The 21,513-nt window shown below is 37.2% G+C and overlaps 1 protein-coding gene across 2 annotated transcripts in view; it reads right to left on the minus strand.

Moving 5' to 3' along the window:
* The window catches only part of SLC9C1 (solute carrier family 9 member C1), a 114,262-nt gene that overhangs the window by 72,091 nt on the left and 20,658 nt on the right, over positions 1–21,513 (minus strand). For both annotated transcript variants that reach the window (XM_059887888.1, XM_024994298.2), the window contains exons 6-10: positions 17,457–17,585; positions 11,220–11,381; positions 6,184–6,283; positions 2,508–2,651; positions 357–531 (exon numbers count right to left, since the gene is read on the minus strand). In XM_059887888.1, coding sequence (XP_059743871.1) covers positions 357–531; positions 2,508–2,651; positions 6,184–6,283; positions 11,220–11,381; positions 17,457–17,585 — 710 coding nt within the window. The remainder of the gene's footprint in view (positions 1–356; positions 532–2,507; positions 2,652–6,183; positions 6,284–11,219; positions 11,382–17,456; positions 17,586–21,513) is intronic.

Here is a 21,513-nt window from a genome sequence, read left to right on the forward strand (position 1 = left end):
AGTGGGTTGCCATTGCCTTCTCCTAAGTAGGTATTAGGAGTAAATTAAAAAAGAAACATTTGTTGAGTGCATACTCTGTATCAGGTACTATTTTAAATGATTTATAAGTTTTAATTCCCTTAACTTTCACAATAAACCTATTTTTTAGGAGTGTGATGAAGGAGTTTAAGGATATCTAAACTAGAATGAGGAATAGGAAAGTTTCCAGTTGTTTTTCCCCTCCCTGGTTTCCCCATCATAGCTAAATCAATCCCACAGTCCAAGTAGTGTTGAGTGATCTACTACAAAAGCATATTTTAGTACACAGAAACAGTTTTCATAAAATATTCAAATAGAAAAACTACATCTTTCTTTACTTGAGATTTCTCCCTTTCAGATCCATAAGAGTTCTCAAAGTAGGCAAGCAGAAGAGCCAAGTTTATATTGGGAGTCCCTTTCATTTCACTCCAGACCATTATGAATGCCCAGCGCCAGCTGAAACCATGTCCAAGTCGAGACAAAAGAGGGCTCAGTAATAGAAAGACCAGAAGTCTAAAAGGCAAAACAGATTTTAAAAAGTTATTTTTGTCGTAGAAATTTCTTTCCATCTCATTCTATACTACTCCAATCTATTCCCTGTGAAACAGCCAACTCTCAGAAGAATGAGCCATCTTTCACACACCTTTGGCATTGCACCAAAGAAAAGCAGAAGGGCATCCCATGCACAAACATGCCAAGGGAATGGGGTTATTCTTTTTCTTTCTTTCTGTTGGCTAAGCAGTAGAATAATTCCATATCACTCTTAAGTGGTGCTTCTTCAGGTAGAAAAGAAAGTGTTAGACATTTTTATAGATCTACTCTACTCTGGATCCCAGAAACAAATAAAAACAAATTTAATAAATGGGAGAGAAAACAATGTTCTCTCTTTTTCTTCTTAGATTTTAATCATACTGAATTTTCCCAGTATTAGTTAATTCATTTCTATTTCTTCTTTCAGTCACAGATAATTCTTATATTTTACACTAATTGTATCTGATAATTTGCGACTAATTTCCATTTACTTGGCACTGGCTGACTTAATGTTGTTATTTAGTCCCTAAGTCGTGTTGGACTCTTTTGCAGCCCCATGAACTATAGCCAGCTAGGCTCCTCTGTTCATGGAATTCTCCAGGCAAGAATACTGGAATGGGTTGCCATTTCCTTCTCCAGGGGATCTTCCCGACCCAGGGATCAAGGCTACATCTCCTGCATTGACAGGCAGATTCTTTACCACTGAGCAACCAGGGAAGCCCAACTTGAAGTTGAGTCCCAACTAATTTTCCTAGAATGCTAACAATTTGGGTGATATAATTGTTATAGTGGTTTTCCTCTTCTATATTATCTCCTTTTCAGTTACATAAGCAGACTGCTTTCTGAAAGCCTTTTAACATTGGAAAAGGGGCCACAAAACTTATTCAGGCAAAAATGACATTTATAAGGAGGACTTCCTTATGATTTTCATTTTTATTTATTTAGACATGAGATAATTTTATTTTTATATTTTATGAATCAAAGCTGGAAAAATCGTACCTTGATCTTCAACACTTTATCTTAGTGAAAAGTAACAACACAGCAGAATGCCAAAATCATAAGAACACTGAACAGAGCAGATAAATGATATGAAATAATAGTGAATAACCATTTAAGAGGAAAGAAAGACTATTTTTCTTTTTTAATGTTTATTGGAGTATAGTTGATTTACAATGCTGTGTTAGCTTTAGGTATACAGCAAAGTGAATCAGTAAATATCACTCTTTTTTTTATTCTCTCCCATATAGGCCATTATAGAGTACTGAGTAGAGTTCCCTGTGCTATCCAGTAGGTCTTTATTAATTACCTATTTTATATCTGGTGGTGGTGGTTTAGTTGCTAAGTCATGTCCCACTCTTGCGACCCCAGGACTATAGCCCACCAGACTCCTCTGTCCATGGAGTTTCCCAGGCAAGAATACTGGAGTTGGTTGCCATTTCTTTCTCCAGGGGATCTTCCCAACCCAGGAATCAAACCTGGGCCTTCTTCATCAGGCAGTGTGTATATGTCAATCCTGGTCTCCCAATTTGTCCCACTCTGATTTTTAAAAAACTATTTCCATCTATACTTTATTAATACAAATTATCTGTCATAAAATATTAAGCAAATAAAACAAGTTAACATTTTAATTTATAATAGGTGTCTAACTTCATGAAACCTCATAGAATAAAAAACAATATAAAATTCTGGAGGAAGTATGTGAAATATTAGTAGTGTTCGCCTCTAGGTAGTAAAGATTATGAGAGTTTTTTTTTCTTTTTTTCAAAAACTTTACAACATGCTTGCATTGGTTTGAAATGCAGTTAAAAATCGAAAACACTAAGTGTTAATTTGTTGATGGTTCCTTGGAAAATTTGAGTGAATTCTTCATTCCAGAATGAAACATTTCTGTCATTTAAAGAATATCTTCAGGCTTAGTCAATGTCACATAAATAGAAAAATTCAAATGGCTTTCTTACCTGAACATAATAAGTGTTAAGTAGATATTTAATGAATAATATATATCAGAAAATGATATATATAAATATGTATGTGCAGGAATTAGAAGTCCAGTGAAAGTAAACACCATAAGAAAAGCAACAAATGATAGACAATTCCAGAATCTGCATTTTTAGAAAAAAATTAAATATAGTTGGTATAGTTAATTAAGCTAACATAGTCAATGCAAGGCTTATCTATGTGAGGCATTGTGCTAGGCATTATGAAGAAAATAAAGATGAATAAGACATTCACCAACACTCAAGGAGTTTGTAATTTAACTGGGAAGAAAGGAGCACTAAGATAAGTAAACAAATACTTCTAAAGCAATTTTAACCAGTTTGCACTGAATATAAATTAGTATCTCTTTTTGGGGTTGACTTTGAAAGACATGTTAAGTTGTAGCTACGCTATTTGACCAAACTCATTCAGGAACTATGGTTCAAGTAGTTAGAAAATTCTGTGGTTCAAGTAGCTAGTCCTTATATCAGTAGGAAGAGCTAAAATTGTTTATTTTAAAGGGAAATACTGAACTCTTAGTCTGATTTACACAGTGATAGAATTAAGCCTTTGCCCAAAATCTAGCTAGCACTTAGAGAATGTGAATGAATCTTTTGTTCACGTGAATGCCCTTTGAAGATTCTTTGTGGTTTCTGAGTCTGTGCTTATTCAAGTACTCCAGAGCCTAGGAAAATGACATCATTCCCAAAACTCATGCTCTCAACAGTTGCAGGCAAAACAGTTAGAAAAAGCAGCACATTCAGACACCATTATTTGTCATTTTGGGTGTTGGGATCATAGCTATTTAAAACTTACTTCTAGTTATCTCTTTGTATATTTCCTGTCTTTAATTTGACATTATATTTATGGCAAAATAAATTGAAAAGCTTAAAAGGGCACATGAATATTATTTCATGAGAGGAAATAGAGCTTGGTTTTACCCATATGCTGCCAGACTCTGTCCCTGAAAAACAAATACCTAGGTATTACCAGAGAAAATTTCATTATGAAACATTGAAGGGGAAAAAAACTCAGTCTCATTAATTAGCACAAAATGTAATCAAATCAATTAAGCAACAAATATTGAGGAGTTATTAAGACTCTTCCATATGTAGTAGAAATTAATGGGAGAAATTGGATGAGGAGGAAACCAGATCCTCAAAGGAATCAGTGCCCATTATATTCACAGTATATATGAGCCGAATAACCAAGCTCCAAAACCATCTAATAGACCTGTGCATGTACACATGTGTGTACATGTGTGCAACCAGTCAGGCACGCAGTGAAAAAGCTTCTGAATTGTTTTAAAAAGTCCCTTTTCTTTATTTGGTGATCATGAGTTGTCCTAACAAATCTAGATCTTTTATAGGAGCAAAGGGTTGCAACACTGTCTGTATTTAAGTATTATCTGGGAAGAGTTTTTTAAAATCAGACATCCCATGCTTCACCCTCATAGATTTTGATATTATGGATCTAAGCATATGTGTAATTTTTATATCTTAATGTTGCATAGCCCCTAGCCTAGAGGACTGAGAAGACCTTATGGCCTGGACATTTTAGGAACATCAGTTTTCCAGGAATAGAAGATGATACAAGTTGACAAGGAAATATCTCTTATTTGGGGATTTCTTTCTAAAAAGGTGAAGTATGAATAGAAGCATGAAAGAAGTAAGGCAGCCACTTATGCTAATATGTAAAGAAGCACATTTCAAGAGCAGAAGCACAAGGACACAAGGTCAAACAGGGACCCTCTTTGGTATGTATGAGGAATAGCCAAGTGTGGTTAGAGCAGAGTGGGCGAGGGTGAGAGTGGCAGAAGTGAATTACCGTAGTAACAAGGGGACAGATAGATCACCTGTTTGCCATGAAAACAACCTTGGTTTGTAGCCAAATGAGATGAGAAGTTATTAGATGATTTTAAACACGAGAAATGATCTGGATAAGGAGGGAGTGAGGTGGATGATGGTCAGAAAATAGCATAGAATCAATGCATTGTCTTCTCAGTGTGACTATATAATTGTTAGAATTGGAGTCCTAGGGGGGTAAACTGAAAAGATGGGAGATAGTGTAGACCACTGTAGGGTTTAGTAGGATTTACCATTATTATCTTAGATTTCTACTCTCTTGGAGAGTAGGAGCTGGTACATGTTATATTTTAAATATTATAATTGTTGAAATTGAAATTATGAAGTGATTATTTGTATGAGCATAAAGTGGGTGGCTGAAGCAGAGTGGGAAATATGATCCCAGGAGGAGAAGAAGTCCTGGAATTGAAAGGTGAGGGAATAGAAGCATTAACTGTGTATTGACTGACATCACTAAGAATGTTGACGGGGTGATGTTGGAATGTCACAGTGAGAGGGGGCCAAAATCATCACAAAATGGAGAGTGTGATTCAGGGTTCTAGAGATAACTGCAACCAAGAGGGTGGCAGGTGGTATAATCTGATGCCATGAGCTTCAAAATTGGCTGCTTCTGGGGAAGAAGAAAAATAGAAGAGAAATGACTGAGGTACAGGAAGATCACCCAGCTCAACTCCAGGCTTGTAGTACCAGGGATGCAGGTGAGAAAGACACTATAACCTTTAAGGAACACAAGGGAAATCATATCTTCAGGGGAGATCCAGGTTTCAGTTAGAGCAAGAATGAAGGGAGCCTACGGAATCACTCCCCATAAATACATGCATAACATGTTTAGTTCTTCCTACAGTGGTGGCCCAACTAATGCTATCTAGCTGCTAACACAACTGGCTTCCATTATAATTGACATGAAATTTTAGTGACATGCTTTCAAAGCCTGTAATCTGTATTTTTAAGTTTCTGACTTCTGAACTCATTTCATCTTTCACAATGTTCTCCCAAATGTCCAAAAAAAATCACTGATTAAGTTCAAGGCCTCTGTTAACACATATGTTGCTATTGTGTCATTTAGGCCAAGTTCCCATCCCATATATTGAAACATTTCACAAAGTATCTTTCTTCAAGACTAACACAGACTCCACTGACCCCTCAGGTAGGTGCCCTCGAGCAAGGCACCATTTGCACTTTTCTGTTTTCTTTTTTAACACTGCCAATTGTATTTAAATGCCCTGGTTTACTTTTTTAATTGACTTTGCATGGCCTCTTCACTGTCCTTAGAATTTTGGTCTTTCATTCTAGAGGCATTGCCATACTGATCCATATTGGAGCCTGAGGCAAAAGGAACTATTAGTAATATTGATCTTTAAAAATTTTGTATTTTCACCATGGATTTTTTGCATTAATTTCAATTTTTAAATATTGCATTAAAATATTTATCTTGATTACTGAGTCTTTAGGCATCCTCTTAGATTTTTTGTCTGAGATGAGGGCCTCACTTGCCTTATTTTAACCCTGGCCCTGTCTAGGGGATCAGACTGGACACTATTGGGTAATATGGTTAGGGATGTAAGGGAATTAGTAGTGAAATACAGTCAATGGGAACGCAAGGTAAGGTTACAAATTTTACCTGAAATTAGAGGTTTAGAGAACATAAGCAATAGAGTTTTTAAAAGGGGGGTTTTTTTTTACTTGGCTAGTTTCCAAGTCAGTATCTTATTTTGGCCATGTAGATGTAATTACAATTATAATATTATAACTTCAATGTATGAAAACAAAGTAAAGTATGCTAGTCACTTACTCAAGAATAAGTGCTTCAACTCCTGGTTTAAAATTTGTAGAATTTAAAAAAAGTCCCATAATGACAAGAGTAAATGTTCCAGACATTTCAGTTAGCTCACCTATTTTTTTAAGGAAATAAATAAAAAGTATTAATTTAACATCAAGAGTGGTACCAATACTCCCAGAGACGAAAACATCCTGGTATCTGACAGTAGGGACTTCATAGAGAGGGTATCCCACTTGGTTTCCACTGAATAATGTCACAAATTATCACCACCATGCACTGTCCTTCCTCCTCAGATTCACGTTCAGCGTGCAGAAAAGTCTGTACTGGACAACCTTGCACTGCTGTGGCTTCTGATCATCTGCAACAATGTGGAACTCACAAATCTTTTCAGGTACCCCAGTGAGGCTAGAGCACCCTCCATAGGTCTGGTTTTTCCAGAGCGGCTCTGGATCAATTAAGTGGAAGTAAGCTGATGAGCTCGCTATGGACTAGCCTACTTCACATACTTCTTATTGGGAGACAGCAGGAGACAGAAATGGTTTGCTTTTGTGGCAAGGCTAAGAGAGTAGAGCCAAGAGAAACCCAATACAGATCTGCTTCCCAGTTTAATTATGGTTTGGTGCACTTACTGTCTGAGATGGAAAGGTGTAAAAAACTGTGGAAACTCTTAAATATTGTCAACTTTCATGAATTAGAGGGGAAAACAGTTTTGAAAGTGTTTCAGTTTTGAACAGTATGAAAGTGACATATTATCATTGTGAAAAATTCAAATAATATAGTACAGTATAGATAATATATTTTTTTAAGAAAAAGGTGGTAGTTAAGTTGCTAAGTCCTGTCTGACTCTTGCAACCCCATGGACTGCAGCCTGCCAGGCTCCTCTTTCTATGGGATTCTCCAGGCAAGAATACTGGAGTGGGTTGCCATTTCCTTCTCCAGGGGATCTTCCTGACCCAGAAATCCTTTCCAAGATTCTTCTCAACCCAGGAATTCTTCCCAGGATTCTTCCCGACCCAGGAATCAAACTGGGGTCTTCTGCATTGCAGGCAGATTAGAAAGAGGGAACACCCATAACTCCACTGCCAAGAATTCAGGTAAAATTTTGAAGAAAATTTTGATTGAAATTTCTATTGAGGAGAGGATTATATTTGCCTAGAAGAAGTCATTTGATAAACTATTTGAGAGTACAGTATGAGACCCAAAAGGCAACTCCAAGCATTAAAGGCTGTTTGCTGAATTTCTATACAGGAGGCAAGTGGTAAAAATTAAGCAGGAAATATAGAAAAGTGAGGAGATAATGGTAGCTGTCAGATCTCAGAATTGTGAACTGCACAATGTAATTTTCTCTGTGAGCTCCCCTTGTTCTCACCTTCACTGAAGTTCACCACGAAGCAGAAATTGTTATATATTTAGGAGGAGGCAGCAGAGATTATGAGGAAGAAAACTCCAGAAACTTTCAGAAATTTTGAGGAGGTATCTTTAGGTTGGGTTTTCCTTGTGGCTCAGTTGGTAAAAACTCTGCCTGCAATGTGGGAGACCTGACTTTGATCCCTGGGTTGGGAAGATCCCCTTGAGATGGGAATGGCTATCCATTCCAGTACTCTGGCCTGGAGAATTCCATGGACTGTATAGTCCATGGGGTCGCAAAGAGTCGGACACAACTGAGAGTGTCTATTGGAAGCTTAGGATAACTGGATCAAGATTGTAGGAGTGGAGTACCCAGTAAACACACAGAAGCTCATATCCAGCATACATATACATAAAGTCACACATTAAGAAAATCTACAGAGGGATTATCCCTGGGGAAGGAAATGCCAACCCCCTCCAGTATTCTTGCCTGGGAAATCCCATGGACAGAAGAGCCTGGTGAGCCCCATTGCATAGGGTCCCAAAGAGTCAGACACGACTGAATGACTGAACACACACCCAAAGAGGGATTGTAGAGCAATATTGTTCTGGAATGGGCTAATTTTTTTTCTCTTAATGTTTAGCAGACATTGCTCTAGGTAACAGTTACAAATTAAAATTTTGTTTTAATATTAAAGAATATTGTAGATATGCCACTTTCCATAGGCTTCTCTGGTAGCTCAGCTGGTAAAGAATCTGCCTGCAATGCAGGAGACCCAGGTTTGAATTCCTGGGTGGGGCAAGATCCCCTGGAGAAGGGATAGGTTACCCACTCCAGTATTCTTGGGCTTCTCTGATGGCTCAGATGGTAAAGAATCCATTTGCAATGCAGGAGACCTGGGTTCTGTCCCTGAGTTGGGAAGATGCCTTGGAGGAGGGCATGGCAACCCACTCCAGTATTCTTGCCTGGAGAGTCCCCATGGACAGAGAAGCCTGATGGGCTATAGTCCATAGGGTTGCAAAGAGACACAACCGAGTGACTGAGCACAGCACATGTTTATCAAATGGATCCGTTTATTTGGTTTACTTTGTATTCCTCTGTTACAGCAGTTGTATTTTAATTATTATAGGCTTATTAAATGTTTATTATCCACTTAGTAGGAAAAATCCTTCATTTAAATAGATTGTCATGCCATATGACATATGTCATAAACATAGTCCCACAGTTTATGTTTCCAGATGAATTTTTAAAATCTTTCTGTAAAATTTCACTTCCCTCCAAATTTCTATCATTATTTGATTCTGATATTGTGATTGTGATAACTTTTAAAAATATTCATTTATTTGACAGCCCAGAGTAAAAGTTTTTTACATTAGATTTATACTTACTTATTATCTGCTTTCTAAAGTATTTATTGAGACATCTTGACTTTAAAAATTTAAATTATTTTTTTGGAGATTGGGGTAGGGGATTATAAAATACAAACTAGTATGTATAAACTGAATAAGCAACAAGGAAGTCTATTGTACCACACAAGGAAATATAGCCATTATTTTGTAATAACTTTAAATGGAATATAATCTATAAAAATATTGAATCACTATATTGCATCCTTGAAAATAATAAAATATTGTAAATCAACTCTACTTCAGTTTTAAAAATTAAATAAAATTATTTCCTTGAGCATAACCTTTAATCTTCCTGTTTTAATGGTTAAGGATCAGATGAGAGTTTATTAAAATGGCATTGTTACAAGGAAATTTAGTTATTTCTGTGACATACAACATTTTAGGATAATTAGAATTATAATAGCATTGTATCAGGATGTATCAGATTTTTTGGAACTTCATGTAATTTCTAGAACAGTTATATTAATAACATTCACCCATACAGTATAATCTAAGAAGGTTTCTCATCATTTATTTTAACCCTTAATCTTGAGGCTATTCTTACTTACTTGATGATGTTAAAGGGAATTATATTTGCTGAAATATATGCTTTGTAGGTTTAGGTATGTACAAGGTAGTGCATAGTGAATGCATTCGTACTGGCTGATCATTCTGTCACTATTTATTAAGTCATTAATGGATTCTGTAAACTCACTAGATTATAATTGGCTTAAATCCAGATTGGTTTGGAAACCTCAAATATCTATGTTATGCCTTTCCTTTCTCAGACATGAAAATAATGAATTCTATTGCTCTAGCATTTCTACAAAGAAGTTTTCTTTTGTCTCTACTGAAATTTTTACTTCTCAGAAAACTTGTGTAGTTTTCTGTTTGGATCCAAATTTTAAGTTTATTCCTTGATATTTTCTAACTTTTTTGTCAATGTAAAGAGACTCAATTTTCATTATGTTTTATACTAGTTGTGTGTGTGTGTGCTCAGTCACTTCAGTTGTGTCCAAATCTTTCTGACCCTATGAACTGTAGCCTGCCAGGCTCCTTTTTCATGGGATTCTCCAGGCAAGAATGCTGGCGTGGGTTACCCTCTCCTTCTCCAGGGGATCTTCCTGACCCAGGGAGAGAACTGCATCTCCTGTATCTCCAGGATTGCAGGTGGATTCTTCACCTGTTGAGCCACCGGGGAAGCCCTTGTAACTAGTTACTGCTGGTTTGTAAGAATGTTATTTGATTTATAAATTTTTAAAATATTTATCTTTTATCAAACCATTAAAGAGCCTTGCTATCTTAGTTTATTAATTGTCTCTTGGGTTTTTATATACTCTAAAATGTTGTGACTAATGTAACCATTTTTTCTTTAAAATATGTATAAACTTGATTTTTTCTTATTATATTAACTAGAGCTTCCAGAATTATTTTTAATCATGGATATGAGGCTAAGCAACATTGTCTTATTCTTATATGTAATGGAAAGATAAAGAGTCAGTTGGGAAGTTGGTATTATCACACATGCCAACTTCAAATCATTTGTAGAGCTGTCTAAAGGGATGAATAGAAAGTGATTCTGAGGCAGTATCAGGAAACAGCGATATGGTTATCATTGTCTGCTGTGCCTCTGTGAGAGGGGAGTTGTGGTAAATGGATTAGTAATGTGATAGAATTTTTAATATTAGCCTTCCTTGATCTGTAACTTCTATTTTTATTACCTTCTTGATCTAAGAGTTACCAAGACAGTTTTTTTTTCAATTTCAGGTAGTTAGAATATTCATTTTTAAAGATCTTCCTTTTGAAGTAAGCATTAAATTGCACTGTGGCTGAATAATGTTTGAAATTTTATTGATATGTTCTTCTAGTCTAGTTGATTTCTGTTAATGCCTATAGGTATGTGTAAAGAATAAGCACTCTGTTTTGGAAGATAAAACTTTCTATATATCTTAGGAACCAAGCATTTAAGTTTTCATATAAATCATAGCCATAGTCATTTTTTTAATCCAATTGGTTATGAAATTATTTAGGAAAGGCCTGTTAAAGTTTCTCCTTGTAATTACGGTTTTGTCAAGTTTCTCTTATTATAATTGCCTTTATGTACCTTGGTACATTGTTTCCTATTGTATACATATTAATATTTTTAATGTCTTTTGATAAATTTTTTACAAAAATATTCCTTCTAGATCAGTTGCATGGTGGTTTTTTGTTTTTGTTTTTGCTTTTTACCTGGTAAATATTTCCCACATCTTTATATCTTTAATTTGAACCTTTTTATATTATTTAATTTTAGGCATAGTCCCCTTACTTACAAATATAAAAGATGAGGTACAGAAATGAAAAGCTGAGACTTATATGATTGACATCCTCTCCAAAAACAGTAGACATCCATAGTTGAATCAGTTTTGAACTAACAATTCCAAACGAGAAACTTACTATAAGATGTAACCAAATTTCTCTCATGATGATATAGGCTGAAAGAAAAGGGAATAAATTAAAAAATAATTAATAGAATGTATGTGCTTTTAATTTCAAATGATAATCTGGGTCAACTTTTGTTTCTGACATTATCTTTTAAAATAGCTCATAGCCTTTGGGATAGATGTAGGGTATTTTCTTATTCTTAAGTTGAAAGAGTTTCTTTTCAAACGTCAAAAGTCACAATTAAATTGATAAAATTTGACCAGTTTAATTTAAGAGCTTTTTAAGTCCCAATTCAGGAATATATATTTATTTAGTTCCAAAATGTGTAATACATTTTGGAAAAACAATAATGAATAAGAAGTAGAAGCTCTCTAACTTCATGGAATTTAGAATCCACGTCTAAAATTATATACACAAGAAATTAAAAAAAAAAAAAAAAGGAATGCCTCTGGGTCACAGCTAAGTGAATCTCTTGTATTGTATTGGCCTGCCAAACCAATCCGATTGGTTCCTTACTATTGGACATTTCATTGTTTCCAGTTTTTCTCCCGATAAGCAATGGTGTGGTGTATATTTCTATACATACATTTTTGTACTTCTCTGATTACTTCCTTAGGCCCCAGAAGTGGAATTACTACACTAATGGATAGTTGATCCCATACTGATACTGTTATGTTTTGCCAAATTTCTTTCAACAGTCATTATGATGCCCTTCCCAGATAAACAGGAAGCCTAAACCCTTGAGGGCATTGATGGCTGCAATCAGGCATTTTCAGTGGATGAGGAAGTCCTTCTCATTTTTGTAGGGTGAGGAAGAAAGGAGAAAAGTTTTAAATCACAGATGAAAGTGGGTCTTAGGTGCAGAAAAGCCTGAAGGGTCAACTTCAATAGCATATGAGAAGAGCAAGAACAAAACCAAAATGAAGGATGGCCAACAGAAAACAGCAATAGCAACCACATCAAAAAACAAGGCTAAATTTGGGGAAGTAAATCCCAGAACAGTGCTCTGAGGTGGTGAAATGAAGAAGAAAGAATCCTTTTATGAATCCTTAATCATAGATGTCCACTGGTAGAGACAGCACTGTTAAGATGCCTGAGGTTATCCAAATTCCTTCTCTACCTAGTCTCATTCCTATGACTGAAAGAGAGCCATGGTTTCTAGATGTGCCACGCAGAAAAATTTAACACTTGTAGGGATAGTGTGAACTTGAGAGAATTTTATGAATGACTCTAGGTCCTGTCCAATCTAGGAATGGGGTTGACTATGGTGATAGTTTTAGGAATCCAGTGCCTCCTGTAAATGAAACATATGCTGGATACTGACTCTGATTTCAGAAGATGCAGAGAACTGGAGTTAAAAGACCAAGTTTAAAAGATGCTTTCTCTTTTAAAAAAGCAAAAGAGCTCTTAAAGAATAAAATATTTACTGGATGTATTTACTAGGCCAGGAAATGCCTCAAAGCAAATCCATTATTTCTTACAATGTTCTTAATCTTCTAACATACAAGAAGGAAAAGGTAGGAACTCTGAGTACAATAGCTCTTCTTGTTTTTTTTCTATTATGAAACATGCTCACTTCAAAGATACAGTAGAGCTTCTCTGGTGACTCTGGGCTTGCCTGGTGGCTCAAATGGTAAAGAATCTGTCTGCAATGTGGGAGACCTGACTTTGATCTCTGTGTTGGGAAGATCCCCTAAAGAAGGGAATGGCTACCCACTCCAGTATTCTTGCCTAGAGAATTCCATGGACAGAGGAACCTGGTGGGCTACAGACAATGGGGTCACAAAGAGTCAGACATGACTGAAAGACTAACACTTTCAAAGATATAGCAACACTGTTTAAATAATTACAAGTTATAAAATAATGATTACTAAGAAACTGCAGTATTGGAGAAGACTCTTGAGAGTGCCTTGGACTGCAAGTAGATCAAACCAATCAATTTTGAAGGAAACCAATCCTGAATATTCATTGGAAGGACTGATGCTGAAGCTGAAGCTCCAATACTTTGGCCATCTGATGCAAAGAGCTGATTTATTAGCAGAGACAGTGATGCTGGGAGAGACTGAAGGCAGGAGGAGAAGGGGACAATAGAGGATGAGATAGTTGATAGCATCACTGATTCAACAGACATCAGTTTGAGCAATCTCCGGGAGATGGTGAAGGACAGGGAAGCCTGGCATGCTACAGTCCATGGGGTCACAGAGTCGTACATGACTGAGTGACCAAACAATACAATACAATACTAGGAAAATTACTGTTTCACAATTATGCCAATGGATATAAATAAAATACCAGTAAAACTTATCAAACATCTTTCTTAAGAGGAATTCTTCTACTAAAAATTCAGAGAAAGTCTGAATGGTGAAGAAAATAAATTCACTGTTGTCATACTAGAGCAGACCTTCTGTTTTATTGTCGTTGTTACTATTACTATTTTAAGAGTGATTACTTAACAGTTTTTACTCCTCTGGAACCTAAACAAAAGCAAAATTCTATTACATTGATTATTGTCAAAATTGTGAGGCACAAGCTCTACAAAAGCAAGAACAGTTATGCTCATGGCTGAAACATCAGGGCCTACAATAGGAGCTATCACTTAGTACGTATCAACAAATAATTGTTGGGTTATTGAATGAATTATCTTCCACATAAGTATTTTCCTTTGTCTCTTTATTTTTCATTCCCCAGTGAATAGAGAGTTCTTTTGATTATATTGTGGATATCATCTCTGATAAAGTTCCCTGAAATTCTATGATTGTTATAGGGAAGAACTGACTCCATGTTGGATCTGTTTCTTTAACTTTAACCATTGCTTCCCACTACTTTTATTCATTAAAAGGATACTGTTCATATGGAGTGGCCTCCCTCAGGGAACCCTGCCTCTCTGCCTGAATGTTAAACCAAAATGCCTTTGTTTAGGACCATGTCCACCTGTGGATGGCTATAGGAAAGAAAAAATGGACACATTCACTCCCTGAGGCTAGCCATTCCAGGAGATATCTGTAAGATTAATGGCCTTTTACTTTATCCCCTTACCTCCCCCCACTCCTGTTCTGTAAAAGAACCTGGCATTAAGACCTTGATAAGATGGTTATTTTGAGACATTAGTCTGCCATCTTCTCAGTCAGCTAGCTTTCTAAATATACTCATATTCCTTGCCTCAATACCTGTCTCTTGGATTTATTTATGTGGTGAGCAGAGTAAGCTTGGACTCAGTAATATGAGCGGTATTTACTATCTTAAATGGGACCTCATATAACACTAGATCAGGCTTCTCTGGTGGCTCAGATAGTAAGGAATATGCCTGCAATGCAGGAGACCTGGGTTCAATACCTGGGTTTGGAAGAATCCCCTGGAGAAGGGAATGGAAACCCATTCCAGGATTCTTGCCTGGAGAATTCCATTGACAAAGGAGCCTGATGGGCTACAGTCCATGGGATTGCAAAGAGCTGGACATCACTGAGCAGCTTGCACATAATACTAGATCAGGTATAGAGGCTGGACTTTGATCCTTCTGACCAGCATGTATGACTACACTTTACATTTCTCAGTTTCCCCCAAGGATGGTTTTTGAGCTTTTAAGATGCTTTTGAATATAAACATTTCCTTTTTCCTCACCTCAGTCCTCTATGGGAAGGCCATATCTGCAGCAGGTGTTATGGTAAAAACTCTCTGAGTACTGTATTCTGTCACTTCTTTTTGTACTCTGCATTTTGGAAAATATTCTATGTATGTAGTTTGGTTTTCTCACACACCACAGAAAGGTTATATGAAGCATTTAAAGAGGATGTACCTTGTTCTGCTAAACTGGGGTTCTAGGATCACAACAGATATTCTAAACTGCCATGGCTTGAGTAAACTAATTGGATACAAAAAACAAGGCTGAAAGTAGATGCTTCTTATGCCAAAGTTGGGTAGTTGTCCATGGCCTGGACCAGGCCTTGAGAAAGACATGAGTAAGGTGATTCTTTGCGTGAAATGTTCCCTTGGTATCTCTAATTTTCTTGAAGAGATCTCTAGTCTTTCCCATTCTGTTGTTTTCCTCTATTTCCTTGCATTGATCACTGAGGAAGGCTTTCTTATCTCTCCTTGCTATTCTTTGGAACTCTGCATTCACATGCTTATATCTTTCCTTTTCTCCTTTGCTTTTCACTTCTCTTCTTTTCACAGCTATTTGTAAGGCCTCCCCAGACAGCCATTTTGCTTTTTTGCATTTCCTTTCCATGGGGATGGTCTTGATCCCTGTCTCCTGTACAATGTCACCAACCTTCGTCCATAGTTCATCAGGCACTCTATCTATCAGATCTAGGCCCTTAAATCTATTTCTCACTTCCACTGTATAATCATAAGGGATTTGATTTAGGTCATACCTGAATGGTCTAGTGGTTTTCCCTACTTTCTTCAATTTAAGTCTGAATGTGGCAATAAGGAGTTCATGATCTGAGCCACAGTCAGCTCCTGGTCTTGTTTTTGTTGACTGTATAGAGCTTCTCCATCTTTGACTGCAAAGAATATAATCAATCTGATTTCGGTGTTGACCATTTTGAAGGAGATCAGCCCTGGGATTTCTTTGAAAGGAATGATGTTAAAGCTGAAACTCCAGTACTTTGGCCACCTCATGCAAAGAGTTGATTCGTTGGAAAAGACTCTGATGCTGGGAGGGATTGGGGCAGGAGGAGAAGGGGACGACAGAGGATGAGATGGCTGGATGGCATCACTGACTCGATGGACATGAGTCTCAGTGAGCTCCGGGAGTTGGTGATGGACAGGGAGGCCTGGCGTGCTGTGATTCATGGGGTCACAAAGAGTCGGACACGACTGAGCAACTGAACTGAACCGAACTGATAGGACCTTTTTAATGTATTGCTTGATTTGGTTTGCTATTGTTTGGCTGAGATTTTTGCATCTATGTTCATCAGTGATATTGGTCTGTAATTTTCTCTCTTTTGTAGTATCTTTGTCTGGTTGTGGTATCAGGGTGATGGTGGTCTTGCAGAGTAAGTTTGGAAGTGTACCTTCCTCTGTAATTTTTTGAAATAGTTTCAAAAGGATAGGTGTTAATTCTTTTCTAAATGTTCCATAGAATTCACCTGTGAAGCCATCTGGTCTTGGACTTCTGTTTCTTTGGTTTTTGAAATCACAGATTCAATTTCAGTACTTGTAGTCAGTTTATTCATATTTTCTTAATTTCTTTATTCATATTTCATAATTTCTTCCTGGTCTGATCTTGGGAGAATGTATCTTTCTAAGAATTTGTCCATTTTAGTGGCATATAGTTGCCTGTAGTAAGTAGCCTCTTATGGTCCTTTGTGTTTCTGTGGTGTCAATTATAACTTCTTTATTTCCAATTTTGTTGAGACTACACTCTAAACTACTGAAAGGATGAGGTTTTGATTAGGAAGGGGTATATAAGATGCTCACAGGAGTCCTGACAACTGTATTTTTTGTCCCAAGTCATAATTACTCATCTGTATACTTTATAATCACTCATTGCAGTGTGCATACATCACTTACCTTATATACACATGCATGCACATACACATGATAAAGCACAAAATACGTATGGTTCAGGACTATTTGAATGTGGCAAATGAACTTCTGGACATTTTAAAATCTCTCTGCTTACAAGCACTGTGCTCAGGCCCTGTGGATGGCCATATAACTCACACTTTCTCCCTGAGCTGACAGCTTTCTGTGTTGCCTGCAGGGAGATGGTCACAGAGTAAAGGGAAGGGAAGACACCTCCCCTTGGCACTGTTGGATTCTCTACTCAACTCGTCTTTTGAGTTCATCTTTGGCAGGTAAAAAAATTCTCTCACTCTTGTTATCAATAATTCTGGTTCAGTCTAGGTCTGAGGAATGTTGCTTCTATAGGCATCCTCATGAAAAGTCCCCACTTAGCCTCACAACAAAACCATAACCAATATTAAATAAGGGATGTTTGTTACCTCTTTGTAAATGGCCAATAATTATACTAATATGATTATGTTTGCATAAGTGTAATTTTGGTATTATAAAATCCATGTCAGAGGTCAGAAAATACAGTATTCTAGTTTTAAGAAATTAAGATTTCAGAAAATATGGGATTCTAATTTTAAAAAAATTAGGAAAAAATAGGTTCTTACCTAAGGACTGGATCGTATTTTTGTGCAAGCTAAGGTCAATATTCACAATAACAGTGAATGTAATTAAAGACATTACAGAGGTCATCAGACTTTCTCCGTTAATTAAACTGACGAGGCTTCTAGAAAGACCTACAGAGGGAAAAAAAATTTTTTAAGGAGGGAAAAATTTTCATAAATATTAAAGAACAGAATTTATCAACAAGTAGAAGGATATTTTCAGCCATGGATTTATATCATGTACTTTTTCTACATACTTAAATATACGTTAGTCATGTTTGTAAAATCTGTTCAAGAAGATTTCATTATGTATTAACTTACAAGCCTAGATCATTATGAGTAAGTACCAAATTAATTATGGTTGATTAGGCATCAAAGAAAGGGCTTCCCTGGTGGCTCAGATGGTAACTAATCTGCCTGCAATGCAGGTAGACTTGGGTTCAACCCCTGGGTTGAGAAGATCCCCTGGAGAAGAGAATGGCTACCCACTCCAGTATTCTTGCAAACTAAAATGGACAGGAATGGGTGAATTTAACTCAGATGACCATTATATCTACTACTGTGGGCAAGAATCCCTTAGAAGAAATGCAGTGGCCCTCATAGTTGACAAAAGAGTATGAAATGCAGTACTTGGGTGTAACTTCAAAAACAACAGAATGATCTCAGTTCATTTCCAAGGCAAACCATTCAACATCACAGTATCCAAGTCTATGCCCCAAGCACTAATGCTGAAGAAGCTGTACTCAAACAGTCTATGAAGATCTATAAGACCTTCTAGAACTAACACCAAAAAAATGATGTTCTTTTCATCACAGGGGGTTGGAATGCAAAAGTAGGAAGTCAAGAAATACCTGGAAAAACAGGCAAGTTTGGCCTTGGAATACAAATTGAAGCAGGACAAAGGCTAATAGAGTTTTGCTGAAAGAACACTCTGGATGTAGCAAACACACTCTTCCAACAACACCAGACATGACTCTACACATGGACATCACCAGATAGTCATACCGAAATCAGAGTCATTATATTCTTTGCAGCCAGGATGGAGAAGCTCTATACAGCCAGCAAAAACAAGACCTGGAGCTGACTGTGGCTCACATCATGAGATCTTTATTGCAAAATTCAGATTTAAATTGAAGAAAGTAGGGAAAACCACTAGACCATTCAAGTATGACCTAAGTTAAATCCCTTATAATTATACAGAGGAGGTGACAAATTCAAGGGATTAGATCTGATAGAATGCCTGAAGAACTATGGAAGGAAGTTCATGACATTGTATAGGAGACAGGGATCAAGACCATCCCCAAGAAAAAGAAATGCAAGAGGGCAAAATGGTTGTCTGAGAAGGCCTTACAAATAGCTGAGAAAAGAAGAGATGCCAAAAGCAAAGGAGAAAAGAAAAGATATACCAAATCGATTTCAGAGTTCCAGAGATGGCAAGGAGAGATAAGAGAGTCTTCTGAACTGAACAATACAAAGAAATAGAGAGAACAATAGAATGGGAAAGATTAGAGATCTCTTCAAGAAAACTGGAGATACCAAGGGAACATTTCATGCAAGAATGGGCATGATAAAGGACAGAAATGGTAAGGACCTAACAGAGGCAGAAGAGATTAGGAAGAGGTGGCGAGAATATACAGAGGTCTTAAAGACCCAGATAAACATGATGGTGTGGTCACTTACCTACAGCCAGACATCTTGGAGTGTGAACTCCAGTGAACTTTTAGGAAGCATTATTATGAACAAAGCTATTGGAGGTGATAGAATTCCAGCTGAGTTATTTAAAATCCTAAAAGATGATACTGTTAAAGTGCCACATTCAATATACTATCAAATTTGGAAAACCCAAGGATGGCCACAGGACTGGAAAAAATCAGTTTTCATTCCAACCCCAAAGAAAGGCAATGCTAAAGAATGTTCAAACTACCATCAGATCAGATCAGTTCAGTCGCTCAGTCGTGTCCGACTCTTTGCGACCCCATGAATCGCAGCACGCCAGGCCTCCCTGTCCATCACCAACTCCCGGAGTTCACTCAGACTCACGTCCATCGAGTCAGCGATGCCATCCAGCCATCTCATCCTCTGTCGTCCCCTTCTCCTCCTGCCCCCAATCCCTCCCAGCATCAGAGTCTTTTCCAATGAGTCAACTCTTCACATGAGGTGGCCAAAGTACTGGAGTTTCAGCTTTAGCATCATTCCTTCCAAAGAAATCCCAGGGCTGATCTCCTTCAGATTGGACTGGTTGGATCTCCTTGCAGTCCAAGGGACTCTCAAGAGTCTTCTCCAACACCACAGTTCAAAAGCATCAATTCTTTGGCGCTCAGCCTTCTTCACAGTCCAACTCTCACATCCATACGTCAATTGCGCTTATCTCATACCAGCAAGATAATGCTCAAAATCCTTCAAGCTAGGCTTCAACAGTACATGAACCAAGAACTTTCAGATGTACAAGCTAGGTTTAGAAAAGGCAGAGGAACCAGAGATCAAATTGCTAACATTTATTGGGTCAGAGAAAAACCAAGGGAATTCCAGAAAAATATCCACTTCTGCTTCATTGTTTCTGCTAAGCCTTTGACTTCTGGATCACAACAAACTGTGGAAATTCTTAAAGAGATGGGAATACCAGACCCCCTAATCTGCCTCCTGAGAAAACTGTATTTAAGTAAAGAAGAAAGAGTTAGAACTGGACATGGAAAAACAGACTGGTTCAAAATTGGGAAAAGAGTACCTCAAGGCTGTATGTTGTCACCCTGCTTATTTAACTTATATACAGTGTACATCATGTAAAATTCTGGGTTGAATAAATTATAAGCTTGAATCAAGATTGCCAGGAAAAATATCAATAACCTCAGATACACAGATGATATCACTCTAATGGCAGAAACTGAAGAGGACCTAAAGAGTCTCTTGATGAGCGTAAAAGAGGAGAGTGAAAAAGCTGGCTTAAAACTCAACATTCAGAAACTAAGATCATGGCATCTGGTCCCATCACTTCATGGCAAATAGGGAAAAAGTGGAAACAGTGGAAAATTTTATTTTCTTGAACTCCAAAATCAATATAGATGATAAAATTAAAAGATGCTTGGGGCTGGTGCACTGGGATGACCCAGAGGGATGATACAGGGAGGGAGGTGGGAGAGGGGTTCAGGATGGGGAACATGTGTACACCCGTGGAGGATTCATGTTGATGTATGGCAAAACCAATACAATATTGTAAAGTAATTAGCCTCCAATTAAAATAAATAAATTTAAATTAAAAAAATAAATAAAAGATGCTTGTTCCTTGGAAGAAAAGTTATGAGAAACCTAGCATATTAAAAAGCAGAGACATCACTTTACTGACAAAGGTCTGTATAGTCAAAACTATGGCTTTTCCAATAAGGGAGCTTCCTGGGTGGCACAGTGGTAAAGAATCTGCCTGCCAATGTAGGAGACACAAGAGACATGGGTTCAGTCCCTGAGTCGGGAAGATTCCCTGGAGTAGGAAATGGCAACCCACTCCAGTATTCTTGCCTGGAAAATCCCATGGAGAGAGGAACCAAAGACTAGGACACGACTAAGCGCACACACAAATGGTTTTTCCAGTAGTCCTGTATGAATGTGAGACTTGGACCATAAGGAAGGCTGAGTGCCAAAGAACTGATTCTTTTGAATTTTAGTGCTGAAAAAGATTCTTAAGAGTCCTAAGATCCTCTGTCCATAGGATTTTTCAGGCAAGAATACTGGAGTGAGTTGCCATTTCCTATTCCAAGGAATCTTCCAAGGGAATAGAACTTGCATCGCCTGCATTGGCAGGCAGACTCTTTGCCACTGATTCACCAGGGGGAGCTTGTTTTATGTAAGATAATCAACTAGAGCTCTCATTTCTTGTTTCAAAGTACAGATGAAAATGTGAAATTTATTATTTTTTAATTCTGAGACTTGGTCTATATAAATATGTACACCATGCATTTAAGACAAGACAAAAAAATGATAGAGGGATAAGGCAGACTTATAAGCCAAAACTCTATACCATGGTAACTAACCAAAGTATTAATGCAGTTGTCCAGGTAGTCAGACTGTA

The sequence above is a fragment of the Bos taurus genome, chromosome 1 (genome assembly GCF_002263795.3).
Source record: "Bos taurus isolate L1 Dominette 01449 registration number 42190680 breed Hereford chromosome 1, ARS-UCD2.0, whole genome shotgun sequence".
NCBI classification, from domain to species: domain Eukaryota; kingdom Metazoa; phylum Chordata; class Mammalia; order Artiodactyla; family Bovidae; genus Bos; species Bos taurus.